The sequence below is a fragment of the Cryptomeria japonica genome, chromosome 3, assembly GCF_030272615.1.
Source record: "Cryptomeria japonica chromosome 3, Sugi_1.0, whole genome shotgun sequence".
In the NCBI taxonomy this organism is placed as follows: domain Eukaryota; kingdom Viridiplantae; phylum Streptophyta; class Pinopsida; order Cupressales; family Cupressaceae; genus Cryptomeria; species Cryptomeria japonica.
This window is the reverse complement of record NC_081407.1, coordinates 687,065,842-687,081,350: the sequence shown is the minus strand read 5'-3', so window position 1 is coordinate 687,081,350 and position 15,509 is coordinate 687,065,842. Positions and strand designations below refer to the sequence as shown.

The window sequence follows — 15,509 nt, the reverse complement described above, 5'->3', positions numbered from 1 at the left end:
TTGGAAATTTAATATTCATTAATTTTTGGCAATACAACAATTATTTCTATTGCATCTCTCATGTGGGAGGTATTTTATCTTATTGGTTAGATTCTTGCTCTCATGAGTTCTTCCATTTCTCCAACATGGTATTAGAGCATTTGATAAACAAACCCATTCTCATTTTTTTTAGGGTTTTTATTAGGGAATTTTACAAGGTGCATGATGGAGAAAAATGGATCTCATAATTGTTCTTAGAAGGCCTAGAAACTTATAAATCCATATAATACATAATAGGTTTTGGTGATGATTTTTTTTTTGAGCTTTTCAAGTGATTGACCATCATTGTACTATTTTGTACATTTATATGGATATGTATGGTCATACAAATGCCATTAAATCATCTCAAATGACATGCGAGATTGGTAGGAGTAGTTAGTAGAAAAGGAAATTCTTTTTATTTCGTGTGTCAAATCACCATTGCCAAGTAACTTTTTCTAATTAAAATCAAAAGAATATATATTTTTATTTGAAAAAAAACTATTATTGAAAAATTAGTTGCTAGTGAGCCTTACACCATTAAGGGGTGCAATAGCTCAAGGTACCACCCAGTACTCATGACCTAGGTTGTAATAGGGTGGTAGCCCCTTGGGCCTTGCTCCATTTAATAGTGGTGGCTAAGGGATGTAAACCCTCTCTTGTCCCTCCCATACCTCCACACCCACCCGACTTCAAATGATTTTTTTTTTTTTTTTTTTTCAAATGCAAAAAAATTGCCCTTATAATTTTTTAATTTTTAAAGGAAAACTTTAAAATTACTAACTTACTAGATCATATATACAAATTTGATTTTTTTTTGTCTAGTTATACCTTTAGATTTGATTAACCTCGAAATTTGACAATTTTTTTTTTCCAAATTTGGCAATGACACCATGATGATGTTAGCATAGACCTTTGAATGATTTCCCCCTTCACCATTACGAGTTGCATTACAAATCTTATTTGTAGAAGTTTTGTTCTTGCACATATTGAGTCCCTTTTTAGAGAAATATTTCTTGAAACAGGGAAGGATTTTCTATTCTTCATGGTGATGTAAGTGATTTTTAGTTTGGAATTTTTTATGTTTTTAGAATTTTAGTTTCCTCGTGATCTAGTTGTGTAGTTTTTATTTTGGGAAATCTAAAGGGCCATAAATTTTACATATAAACTCCTTTTTGGGTGCAACATTTTTTAAATTGTATATTTTTTGCATATTTTTCAATGATTCCTTCTATTTCCTCTCTCCTAGTAAAATTCCATTTTCAGCATTTTAGACATTGTAAGCATCTATTGAATGCACTTCTTGATTTGTAAACACAATGAAATAAAGTGCCTCATATTGTACTTGTATTTTAGGGATCTTTTACATCATGTTGTTACACTATTATACTCTCACTATTTTATGAATTACCATGGCAAGTTTGTTGTGTGTCCTTTGTTATTTACAATCACAACCTTATCTACCTTCACGTGAGTGTACCTTATCTTTTAACACCCTTTTTTATTGTATGTATTGCCTTGTGCATCTTTTGATGTTGTTTCTTTTCCTTCTTTCACTACATTGTGATACCCACTTTTAGTGGACTTGTCATACCTATCCCTTATCAACATTATGAGGAAGTATCATAATGTTGCCATTGATGCTTCCTTGGTTTCAGTTTTGTGTGAGATATGCATTTAATTTTTATTCCTATATATTAGTTGGATGTAGTCATTGGTTGCTCAAACACTTCTATGAGATGGAACATATACCATACAGACTCTTGCATTCCTATTTATGGAGGCAACCTTCCATTTTTAATTGATCACACGTGTACTTTTGACTTGTAGAATATTGCTGTGATTTCACCATATGTACGTTAATTGAGTAGTTTTGTAGGGATCACTTATGCAAATTGATGTGCCATTTGTATCTTTGGCTATTAGTTGTTTTTCTTGGTTAGTCATTTGATCATTAAGTTCAAATAGTGTCATTGGGGTCACTCATACACAATTTGTCTCTTTGATCTTGATTTTCATCTTGATCCTAGAGGTTCTTGAATTTCAACACTGTATTAGTCATTTTTTAGTAGTTGTTTGCAATTTCTTTGTGCTTTTGTGGTATTCTTCATGTTCATCTTAAGGTTACTACTCTTTCTAGAGCAACTTTTGGAGGGTTGTTAGCACTTTACATTTTGTAACTCCTATTGGGGGAACATCTATTGTATTTGTGTTGGAAATAGTCCTTGAAGGGTTATGTTGAGTTATCATTCTTTCACTTTTTCATTTTTTCATTTTTTTTGGGAAGGAGTTCTTAAATAGATTTTCTATTTTACTTTGTTTATGAGAGATTTAACTGTATGTGGGTAACTAATGTGATTTTCTAGTTAGGATCCATCCTTGCATCTTTGTATGTTTATCATTCTCCCTAAGTTGCCCTTAAGTGGGGTGCTGGTGTGAACAATGTACACTACTTAATTAGTTTCATTCTAGGAACCATTCACACCTAGTTACTTAAGCTCACTTAGGCCATTTACTTTTTGTGTCATATAATATAACTAAGACATTTGTCATGATCTTAGTTTGTATTAGGTTTCATCTAGAGTTCAATTCTTATCTTTGTAACAAAGTAATCTTATTATTATGAATTCTATATTCATTATTTTATGGTAATATAGCAATATTTTGTATGGCATCTTTCACGTTGATTCTTGAAGGCGTTTGTCTTACTAGTTAGATACTTGCTCCTATGAATTATTTCATATCTTGAAAACTTTCTACAAGGATAATCTTACATAATAACCTTTTGTAATATTTCTAAACTTTCTTTCACATTAGAAAACCTATCATGAATGAGTTAGCACAAATGTTTTCTTTGCACCTTGTAGTACACCTCAAGTTCAACCATCTTTAGAGAGAATGCAATGGAAAAAGAGTGTTCATGACAAGGCCAAACAAGGCTATTGTCAATTTCTAGTATTAGTCTAGCATCTCTATATTAATAATATTGGAAAGAGATGGTTGATGTGATTATAGTTGTAGGTCTTGGCTTCAAATCTCTTCTCATATGAGAGTTTGAGGAATAATATGTATTGAGAGATGCAATGAAAAATATGAGTTGCGTCCTCTCCAAGCATGAAAAAGACTATAAATAAATGTGTCAAATGTGTGAATGCATAAAACAAACCAAACTTTGAATAATTTCTTTGCAACATTAGAGTTTTTCATTTTTTTTTATAGGTCCTTGTTATGCATCTAACATAATGAAATTGGTATAGATACTTTTCTCTATGTTCGATGAGGTGGTGGTTTAGGATGAGGCATAATATGTGGTTCAATTTATCATATTTATTGTTGAAATTTTTTTTAAGGAGAAGTATTTTCATGTTGTTTTAAAGTCTTATGTGTAAGATGTTATCTTTAATTTAACCCTACATGCCATTAACAAATTTCAATGGGTTAATTCTATAGGAGGGAGTTGACGAACCATCACAAAATTTATTTATAGTCACATTAGGATGCGAAGCGTAATGCAAACTTTAATTGATAAAATGGACTTGTTCACCTAGGGGTAGCCAAATTTGCTACCAATTTTCTAACATTATATATAACATAAGCACTAAGAAATGTTTGAAATTAATGTTAGTAGAGGTGTGAAATACAATACACTGAAATAATAAAATAACAATCACCATCCACATCATAAATATATATAGCTCATAATATATCTCATGAAAATCAAAGAAAATGCTAAAGTGCAGAAGCTCATAAAACCCATTATATTCAACTAGTTTGAGTTCAAATACAATATTATCAGACTGGACACTAATTAAGAGAACGAGCGTTATTTGGCATCGACATTGCAACATCGGTTACTGTACGGTAGAGAAAGCATATGATGAATAGGAAAGTGTGCCATGGCTCCAGCTATTGTGGATAAGTTCAGCTTTAGCCCGCTCACCAGCTGCTCCAAGGGCAACATGCAATGGAAAGAAGTGGTCTGGGTATGGATGGGCCATTCTTGCACAAGGTGCTTTCTCTTCAAAATGATTAACTTCATCGTGCCTGAAAATGACAAGTGTTATGAAACTCAAATGAGATCTTTGTGCTGCAAACCATAAAAGATTACAGTAATGCAAATAATATACAATGTGACAATAATGAACTTGGCAAGATTCATTTCAATGCAGGAAAACAAATATTCATGTCATGTTAAGTGGCTTGAGAAGAAGCTGAGAGCTCTCTCTTTCTTAGCTTGATGAAAGACTTCAGAACATGGAGTGTTTGGTAATTCGGTACATAGGCTATAAATCAGCAGTGAAGGGTTTCCCTGTGCTTCCTAGCATTAACGAGGAATGAAAAATAGAAGATACCCCAACACAATGATCTTGTGATTTGCTGAATCCTGAAATACAAGATCAGATGCCAACTTTAATTGCAGCAGCTTATCATTTGTCAATAGGAGTCAAGCTAGTTGGTTCTGCAACTTTAGTGCCAATTCTAACATGAATTGAATGTATATCAGTCAACTGCATGCTATTGAAGTATAATTTCGTCCTGACTCTGCCTCTGTAGTTTGGCTGCCACTCATGGGAATCTGAAGTCTCCAACTGGTTGTGGTTGCAGAAATAATTTTGTGAGCTTTAAAAGTTGGAGGCAGGCCACAAAGACAAAACCCAAGAGCCTGTCTTGTTATGTTAAAGCAAGTTCATTTTAGTGTATTGCACAATTGATGTTATGGCACAGGTGCAGATGGCCCACAAGGATAAATATTTGCCATCAGTGTGCTTACAAAGAAGCAATTACATATGTAATTAAGCTTGCAATTTCTATTATACTTAACATGGCAGCCATGTTTAATGATAATGCCAAGTTTCTGTCTTTTCTTGCCTTATTCGCCTAGTAGAGATCAAGTTGTATATTGCTTGATTGAATGCTCAGAATGTAGTACTAAGCCTATGTTAGCATGGCTAGATTTGATCTTAGCATCCTTATGGATCAATTGAATTTCCATTTGCCTTCATTGTTAGCGATTATCATTTAAAAAAATTGCAGTAGTAGATTCAGAGACAATTAAACCATGTAATTTGATACATCAAGGAAAAAATATATCTGGGGCACAACTAAATTTGGAAGGCTTAGAAAATCCAGCAATTTTTTCGATAAGAATCTGAAATTTACCTGAGAATCAGTAAGAATGAAAAAATTCTTGATCAACTACGAGGATCAATATAAAAAAATGCAAGCAGATGTAAAGTGTATGTTTACCTGCCATTGACTAGAGATTCGGTGAGCCAGTTGTCAAATGCTTGAGCCCAGGAAGCCGGCCCCTTACCATTAAAAGCCAAAGCTCTGAGGTTGTGAGTGGCACTGCCAGACCCCATAATCAAGACACCCTCTGATTTCAATGGTGCCAAGGCCTGCCCCATCTTGTAGTGGTGCTCACCACTTTGTTTTGACTGGACAGAAAGCTGACAAACAGGTATATCGGCATTGGGGTACATTAAAGAAAGGGGTACCCAGGCGCCATGATCTAGCCCTCTCTTCGCATCCTCTTTAACAGTCTTGAATCCTGAATTAATCAGCAACTCTTTGACTCTTTTTGCCAGATCAGGAGCTCCAGGTGCATTGTATTGAAGCTACCAAAAGTGAATATTATAACGTCATTAAAGAAGAAAGATTTTCCTTAGCTGAAATACTTGTGTATGGCAAACAACTCCAGTAAAAAATAAATCTTTGCATTCTAAACACAGACAAAAGAATTTCAGCGATTTTTGCACAAGTTCTTTCCCTGCATGCTTTGAAATTTTAAAAATTTAACCAATTGGAAAATCAACCTACACCAAAGGGATCAAGAGCAGCATTTAGTATTGCATGCAACTTTTGAGTGACTTGGATAGAAACGCATAAAAAATTGTAAAACCATTCATAGAATTAAACACAATTTACTAGCTTTCAGAAGAAATAAAGTGCATTCACAGACACACAAGAGCAAAGGAGTCTTTGAGTTTTAAAATAATTCATAAAAGTGTATCATTGTTCATGCGAATCAAATAGTTAAAACAAACCCCTCCACTGCTAGATCACGGTCCTCATTACATGGAATTAAGATGAGCGCAAAGCAAAGTCAATAGCTTTGCTAAGCATGTATATTAAAAATCCATTTTCATGATGTCACTTTTAGATTTCAACCACAAATTAGTCCTATGACCTTGGATATCAATGAGACTATGCTCCTCGGTTCCCCCAAGTTTTTGACACACTCCAGACAACCTGTATTGGGAAAATGGATCTAGGTCATAAAGATAAAGGAATTCAGTAGCCAGATTGCGAAGTTTTGTTCACCTTAGAAGCAGTCTATGAAGTCATGATGATTTTGAAGATAAGGCTTAAGCATCTCCTTAATATGGTCTATATTCAATAGATTATCACCTACTCTTAGGATGCCCTATCTCTAACAGAATATGGATTAACTATATGTCCCAATAGGTGACATAATGGAGGACATTGAATGGGCTAGTGTAATGTTTCAATAATTTCTTCTGTTGGTATACATTCCGCATATTGAATAGGTGCAATAAGACATGGTGCGAGCGCAAAAACCATGTCCTGACTGAAGGGACTTCATTCACTAGAAAGTTGGAAACTGGGATGGGTACGGGTCCACAGTTTGATCATTGGCGATAGGTGGTCGGGGCCTGGTCACTGTATCTTTTTGACTCGCCAATTAAAGAGACTGGGTTATCGAGTCGTGTGAGAATTGGGAAGTTGCAGAAATGTTAAAGGGATGGCTTATCTGACTGGAAGTGGCAATTATACAGGCCTTTACAGGATAGGCAATATCCAGAACCTGTCAATTGTGCAAAATGTTTTGAAATCGGGCATCTTGATACTCGTGAGTAAGTCTTTGAGCAGTGAACTTTACACCTTAAGTGAATTGGGGAAAAACAACTCCCTCAAGCAACTACTGAAAAAATAAGGACTTGGAATGGTAATTTCATCGTAAAAATAAAATTAGGGTATTGGTTGAGTAGTGCAGGAAAACTGCCTGGGAAATTTTTGGGTTTTACAACTGCAAATTTAATTGAAATGAAAATTGCCCAAACAAAGGCAGAGCATTTTGGCCTCTGAAATTCTCAACTATTTGAGCAAAACCCATTTAGTAATCAAACTAAACAAACAATTCACTTATTGTTTTGTATCCAAAACATTAGAGTTGTATCCTGATATTGTTATTATATTTACCTGTGAAGATCTCAAAATGTTTAATTTTGTATTGAACTGTGGAAATCTCAAATCTATAATTCAAGTTATTGAATGTAACAGAGTTGGGGTTTTTCCTTCAATTGGCCTATGGAAATAACTAAATAATTGAATAACTTAGAGTAACGAATCAGAACCCAAAAGGGCAAAATACACTTCACTTAATTCAAATTCCAAACCTTAAAAAATCCCAAATCATGCACGCACCAAAGCAGATGAATACATACCCTGAACTATGTTTGCAAACAATGGAAGCGAAGAAAAGAACTTACCTCATACATTTCTTGAGGGAAGCCATAGAAATCATAAATTGTGCTATTTCTGCTCACAGTATTGACAGTGGGAACTGAAGTATCCCAATGACCAGAGATGACCAATATAGCTTTAGGCTTCTGTTGTAAAACTTTGTCCCAATTCAGCAGAAAATGCCTTGCAGGAAGGTCTTCTATGGCTAAAGTGGGTGATCCATGGGAAATGAAGTATGTATTCATCATTGGCATTTGCATTTCTTGTAGTATGTTGATGAGCAAAACAGACGCAGCAAACTTTTTGGATTCACAAGCACTCTGGATGACTCTAGGTTTCCTGCTGCGTTTCTTATGTTTGACAATGAAAACAAAGAGGGTAGGTGACAATGACACGCACTTCTCGTTCAAGGAAACCCACTGGTAAGAGGAATTAGTTGGTTGAGGGGTAGATTCAAACCCCTCTATAGGTAGATCTTGATTACGTCATTCATGGGCTCATCAGTAGAATAAGTCCGTCATAGCTCTATGTACTGGCTCTATATACTGGCGCTTGCATCTGACTGATAGTAATTTATATAATTTATTTATCTTTATAGTTTTAATATAAATTTTATTTGTTTATTAATATTATTAATATATCTATATTTTAAAAATATAAGTAAATTATGTCAAGAGATATCTTGTAATAGAAGGAGATCTCACGATTACAACAATATTAGTAGTATACAAGAATTTCAAAAATATGAATAATAATAGAGTTGCTTAAGTATGTACTAACATTATCTAAGACGACAACATGAACTTGGAATTTAGAATCGTCAGATACTCACAATGCCAAGCCCACTCTTCCATTTTAAATATTATGACACTCTTCCACTATTATTTGAATGTAACGGTTTCATATAGTTGGAGACAGGTCTATTTTATTTGGAGTAATAAAATAACACCTCCACAAAAATCTAAAGATGACATATTTTATCCGTCACTTAAAATCATTTCAAACACATTATCCATCAACTTTCCCCTCTTGAGAGATTTTCCTTTTATGTGAAATGGAAGGGTATTGGCAAGCTAGAAGTGGGTAAGAATTCTCTTAGATTAAATTAATTTATGTTTTTGTTAGCACAATCCATCTACCCACAAAGTCAATGTTTTATGTAGAAAATGTTAAATACAATGGGCAATAACTAAACTCCAATCTTCACTTTAAATTAGTGAGCTTCAATTTAGCAGCCATGTAAATTTCTATCTATTTCTCTATTGTTTGTTTTGTATTGAACTTAAATAGTTTTCTTAATTTATTGTTGGATTTAAGTATTATATTTGAGATTATGATTTGTCTAATTTATTGTCAGATTTAAAGAAAACACAAATTTTATTTGGTTAATATAAGATGTCTTTATGATTAGATCTTCTATTGGTTGGAGGGTTATGAGGAATCAAGGGTATTAAGTTGTATAAGTATGTTTTATTTCCTAGATTTAAATAGCAGGGCAGTCATAACCTATATCAAGTAGAGGGGTCGTCTATCCTTCATATAAAACAACACTTGATCAAAAGCACAAAATGTGCAAATCACAATAGATTTTTACACAATTTCTATTGATTAGATTCTTTTAATTTGCCTTCTCAATGTTGTTTTACAACAAAAAAAATCCACTGAAAAACAATTGTATTATGCAGTTTTGTGTTTTTACAATTGTATTGTTTTGTATGGAGATTAGTCATTGCTATCAAGTCAATGGATATTGCTCCAACAATTTTTTATTTATTTAAAGATTATTTTATATATATAAAGTATTGGTTTTATTTGTGATGGACATGTTAAATTTAAACATGCAATCCTTAAGTTGTATCCTTAGCGTTATTGTTAAACATTGTCTTTCATTATTTGTCCAAAATCGCAATCTATTTATCTCATTTATTCAATTGCAATCAATCTTCTATCATTAAGGTTGTATTTCATACGAAATTCTTAATTTAGATAAATACTTGTTTTCATTTGTCTTATTTTATTTTATATAACTATAAGATATATTACAATGTGTTATGAATTTAATATATCTAACAAAATAAAAAGTATAATTTTTATTTATAACGTAATCAAATAGAAAATTTAAAGAATTATTTATTTTCCATATTATAAATGTATTGATCTCTTATCTCGTATATATATATTATATATATAATTGTTGTTCCTAATGATACTTTTTAATTTAGCTTAAGAAATTGAAACAAGTCACCCAAGAAGATTGTCGTTGCTAAAAATAACGCCCACAAGAATTAAATCCTCAGTTGGGTGCTCATTAAAATTCGGATCTGGGTGAACATAAGTTTTAATGGTCCTGAAAATCATACTGGGGCAAATTTATATTCTGGGAATTGTAAAAGTTTACTAAAATACAATGGATGTATTAAATATTTGATGTTCATTTACTAAAATTTGAATGCAATTGTTCAATTACACAATTTTTTAACAAAATTGCATTTGTGTTCAGGCTGCAATATTTTGGAGGGGGATCATTTCTGTCTTGTTTGATTGCTTGGCATAAACCCAAGTGACAACCAGGTCTCCCAGTATAGTAAGCACATATCCAACAATATAGAGCGTGAATACAAAGGGGTACTATTACTCTGCTAGATCTGAAAAAGTTTCTGCAGAATAACTCAAGAAATGCATTAAGCCAGTCTCCAAGAAAACCCTTCATGTGAATTGGGTGCCCAACGAAAGAAACGTTTGATTCCATCTGAAAAATTAAGGAGATATTCGTTTTGGTGAAGGTACTAATGGAAACAATATCGAGACACCATATTTTTACCAAAATTGAAGATTTTTCTCTTAAATTGTTCTTCTCATCACCATGGCCATCATCATGTGAGCCTCCTTCATGAGCTACAATTAGTGCAATTAGTAATCCCAAATACAAAAATACAAGGGAACCTATATGGTATATGGTAGGCCTTCTGAGCAATAACAACCATGGTGGGTTTTGCATACTCCGTAAATGTCTTGCACACTCTGTAAGCATACTGCAACAAGATTAATCAACGATCAATAGACTATGGAGATATTGATGGGTAGGCCAAAGAAGGAAGTGATTCCCAGTGACAAATTTTCCAGCTTAAATAGGGAAAGAGCACCAATAGCTAACATAGTTCCAATAATCGTCATGTTATTGTCATAGTGACCTTTTAATAGCCGTCATAGTGAAAATACCAGTAATAAATTTGTTTTGTACCAATAGTCGATCATTTTTTGTAATTTTTTGTTCATAATTGGCCCATTTGTGCACCACTATTGGAACATTTGTGCAAAACTATTGGGACATTTGTCCACAAGTACTAACGATTTTGAGTGGATGGTTACTGGAACATCTTTAGTTAGAATTGGAGTTGAGGAAAAATCAACTCTACAGCTCCCAAAGATCACCTGCATGCAAACCTGTCACAGAAGGAGAGAAGCAAAAAAACTATGGAGGCCAAAATTCAAAGATTGAGAAAATAAAAGTCATATAGATTGTGCAACAAGAATGCAATTCAATAATTACAATTGTTATGAAAATACAAAGAGATAATCCCTATAAAAGGATACTTGAAACCCTAAAGGAGAAAAACCTAAAGAATTATAAGATTCCTAAGTTTAGCTTAAGCATAGAGTATAATAGACTAATAATTAAATAAATAATTATTAGCTAATAAAAGATGACTCTAACACCCCCCCAAGATGAACTTAGGGAGTAGCTAAAAAACAACTAAGGACCAAAAAAAACATGTAAAAAATACAGGAAAGCAACAATGGGTCCCGACAACTAGGCTTGATGAGGTACACAAGTAGAATAAAATCTTTGTAAAGTGGAGAAAAAAGAGAAAATCCCGTGGGAACAAAACTCTTCTCCAAGAAGAGATGAAAGCTCAAGTGAAGGACTAAGAAGCCTCCAAACAAGAGTGTTCCAGAAGATGGGAACAAAAAAAAAGAGAATGAAGAACACCACTGAAGCATGCAATAGCTGAAAACACTGTCGAAGAGTAACTGCTGATCTGAAGAACCTCCACTGGAATAGAACATGACCAGGAAGAGAAGACTGTAATTTGCATGAGTGCCCTCAAATGGCACTACTCAAATCAGATGGCAAACAAAGGCAAACAACTGAACTTGAAGATACAGATGGCATGAAACACCAAAGCCTGAAGAGTTGATCAATCAAATCAAGGAAGCATTAGAACAACAAGACAAACCTCCCCATAATGCTGAAAAGGGAGAGGGACAGGTACACTGAAAATAATGACCAATAAGAACTGCATGACGAAGAACCAGGAACATCGAAGGTGCAGAGAAAGTACATAGTGTCGTGGAAGGAACACTCACTTGACACACATCATGAGGCTAATGTTGTAGAAGGAACAATCACATAACAAAGGTAGATGGCAAACAAAGACAAATATCAACCCCCCCCCCCCCTTGACACTTTATAAGTAGTGCATGTACAATAACGCACAAGATGTGCAAGATCCCAAGTATACAATGCAAGGTGGCACTTTATCTCAGTGCATTTGCATAAATAAAATGCTACAATGATAAGAAGAGACAAAAGACTAGAAACAGAAATAACAGCCAAAGACGAGACATCCTACTCAAAGAAAGAGATCCCATGACCTGAAACATCCAAGATATTCACCAGAGTGTTGAAAAATAAAAAACTAAATAAAATATACCTAGAATAGAATCTAGAAAGAAAACTCATATGAATGGAAAGAACACATAACAAGCTTTCCAACAATATAAAGTTTTCAAAAAACGAAGTTCGGATGCTCAAGTTATGTCTCGTGGAGTGCAAAAATGACCCTCTGGCTTTGACAACAAAAAACACTATAAAAAAAGAAAAGTAAAAAATTCAAACTTCCAGATTTGGATAGAGATCGGAAAGAGCTTTCCGACGGTATAACATTTGTCGAAAAACGCCTCTGTATGCCCAATATATAGCCAAAAGACTGAAGGTGCTCCAGATGGGCCCAACAAAGGCCTGAAGGTTGCCTACACAGTGTTGACGTCATCTATCTGTGAGCATAAATTTGATGGTCATATGGCCATCACCACCTGTAGCGTCGTAAATTGTACGCACTCGCTAGGGTGGTACAATTTCACACCTAGTTTAGCACCCGCCTTAGCGCATTTTGCATTCTGCATTGTATTTCTCCTTAAGCACTTAATTAATCAAATTAATTAGGTCTAAGGTCTTACTTCATCATTCTCTACATCATAAAGTTGGGCCCTTTCACTAAAGCGCGCCCTTCGCATTTTATTCCTCCAATACATCATTTAATCAAAAACCCTAATTAAGTCCTATTTCGAACTTGGGGGCTTGGTTTCGGGGTCTAAACATCTCGAAATCACCTGTAACTTCGGGATTCTCTCTAAAATCATCATATCCGACGGCCTTGAAAATTTGGTGAAAAGTTGTCGGGACCATGGTGCCCGTGCAACATGGTCCCGGACATTTTTCTCGAAATTTTGGGAGCACGATCCAATCATAAAATAAAGCTTAACCCCAAGAAATTGGCGGGATATTCAATCTCTAGGTCGGCCAAAATACGAATTTACGACCTAGGGTTTCATACATGAAAACTCTCTTTCCTCATTGGAAGGGATCGGATTTTTATTTCCAGGAACTTCATATGCAGCGAAAGAGCAGATCTTTGAAGACTTCAACAACACTCAACATCATTCTATCAAGCATCTATCAAATTCATTCATTCATCCAATTAGGGCTTGGAAGACATTGAAGAACAATAGGAGATTACCGACTGAAGATTGGCTTGTACTCCTCCCTTGAGGGTTGGGTATGATTTCATATTGTTTTCATGTCCTTACATAAGCTTTGATATATCATTTATTCATGCTTTAGATCACATTGCATCTTGATTTAGAGCATTTACATTATCATTTACAAGCAATTAGGGTTTACTTTCTAGGTTGCTCTAGTTTGCTTTCTTGCATTTTGGACCTTGCACACACACTAGGTCTGCACACACAATACATTTTACAAAACAACTTGGCTATTCGTGGAGGTGGAAATCACCAAAGCGGGGGTTTGACTAAGGCAAAACCCTATATAGCCGCCCTTCCCCCTTTTCAGATATTATTGCAGGTTTCGGGATTCGGACGACGCCGCAGGACACAGATCCGGAAAGAGGAGACTGAGACAGAACCCTGTATAAAATTGCAGCTCAGAAGACCAGGACAGGGGCGCTGGGCGCCCTGGTCCTCCGGACAGACAGCTCTCCGACAGTTTCCAGACAGTGTTTCAGGGTGCAAAACAGTGGTTTCCGGTGCAGTTTTCAGGACAGTGGCGCCCGCGCCCCCGTCCCGAACATTTTCAGTCCGATTTCGACTCCGAGTACATATCTGCATTCTTATTTTATCCTTACATTTACAGCTGTCTATTGTTTAATCTCAATTCTGCAAACTTGTTACTAGTTCATACTTACATTTTGAGGTTAGGGTTTGAACTTGTATCATTTTAGCTTTCAATTTCAACAAGGGAATAGAAATTCTAATAGATATCCCGTGGCTCTCTCTTTCACCAAAAGAAGTAGCCAACCATGCGATATCTCTAGGCTCTTTCGTATTCCGCAATGTGTGTCAAAAGTTAGGATTAGGGTACATTGTCCTAGTCTCGCTTTTTCCCCTACACATTTTGGTGAACCCGACGTGAATCTATCATTGCTTCCTCTTGCATTGCATTTGTTAGATCTAGATCTAGATTTAGTGTGTTTTCATTTCATTTCATTAAAAGAGAAAAAGAAAAAAAAAAGAGAGAGAACTTGTGCATTGTGTGTTTAAATTTTATGCAATCTTTTCAAAATGTCAGATTTCTATTTGCAAAATGTTCATGCATTTGATGATTATTATGAGTATAGCCAAGATGAATTAGATGAAGCTTTAGATGAGTTTTTAAACCCTAAGGATGCTAAACCTTCATTTTACCAAAAACTCATAAACCTTGTTACTATGCCATTTAGGTGTGATGAGAAAGATAAGTCGAATGATTCCTCTCAAGGATACATTCCTATCCACTCTTCCCCTGAATCTAGTAACATGGTTGTTTTCAATAATCCCCTCTATGAGGAGATGTCTCCTTTTGAATCAAAAGATAAACCTTTTAACCAATATGATTATGCTTTGTTGGATGATGCCTTTGATGACTTTGTGGCTTTGTCGAAACCTATAAACAAAAACAAGATCTCTAAGTTGGTTAACATGATAAATTTGAATGAATATAACAAACCCCTCTTTGAAGTCCAAGGTGCTTGTCCTTCTCCCACCTTTCAAATTCCTAAGACTCCTCTCCTTACTGTCCAAGGGAGGTATGATCATGATTCCTTTGGTACTCCAAATAAACCAATCATTACCGTACAAGGAAGACAACCTACAAGTCCTTACAATTATGCTAAGCAAATAACTAGAGAGAGTTATCATGCGGTTGCCCATACTTATCATACCAGAAATAATAAGCAACCCAATCCTCCTCCTGTTATTCCAGTTTCGCTTCCTAATCCTCAACCAATCCTTCCTCAAGCTCCTCGTATTTCGCAAGTTATGGGTAAGGAATATGATCTCATAGAACAACTTAAAACTACCCCTGCTAAGATATCCCTTTGGGATTTGATTCAAACTTCTTCCGCTCATCATGGAATGTTACAAGATGCCTTGAAAGATTTGAATGTTCCTCCACCGAGTACATCTAGTAATATAGCGTCTTTTGTTAACTCTGTGATGAATCCTAAGCCTCAAATTGTGTTTACGCAAGATGAGTTGCCTACTAGTGAAGTCCAACAACAATATGATCCCTTGATGATTGTGGTTGTCATGAAAGACACTGCTATAAGACGAACACTAGTAGATAATGGCTCTGGCCTTAATGTGTGTAGCATCAATCTATTACATAAGATGAATGTGGATACTTCTCTTATGGAGCCTGACTCTCGTTCCATTCGTGGTTT

At 34.9% G+C, this 15,509-nt stretch overlaps 1 protein-coding gene across 1 annotated transcript; it reads right to left on the bottom strand.

Annotated features, from left to right (window-relative positions):
* Positions 1-3,748: 3,748 nt before the first annotated feature.
* On the bottom strand, positions 3,749-8,020 carry LOC131070271 (extradiol ring-cleavage dioxygenase). Its single transcript, XM_058005781.2, has 3 exons — positions 7,533-8,020; positions 5,266-5,636; positions 3,749-4,062 (listed from the first exon to the last, which is right to left on the bottom strand). The coding sequence occupies exons 1-3, from the start codon at positions 7,764-7,766 to the stop codon at positions 3,870-3,872; spliced, it is 798 nt and encodes a 265-aa protein (XP_057861764.2). The 5' UTR covers positions 7,767-8,020; the 3' UTR covers positions 3,749-3,869.
* Positions 8,021-15,509: the final 7,489 nt, after the last annotated feature.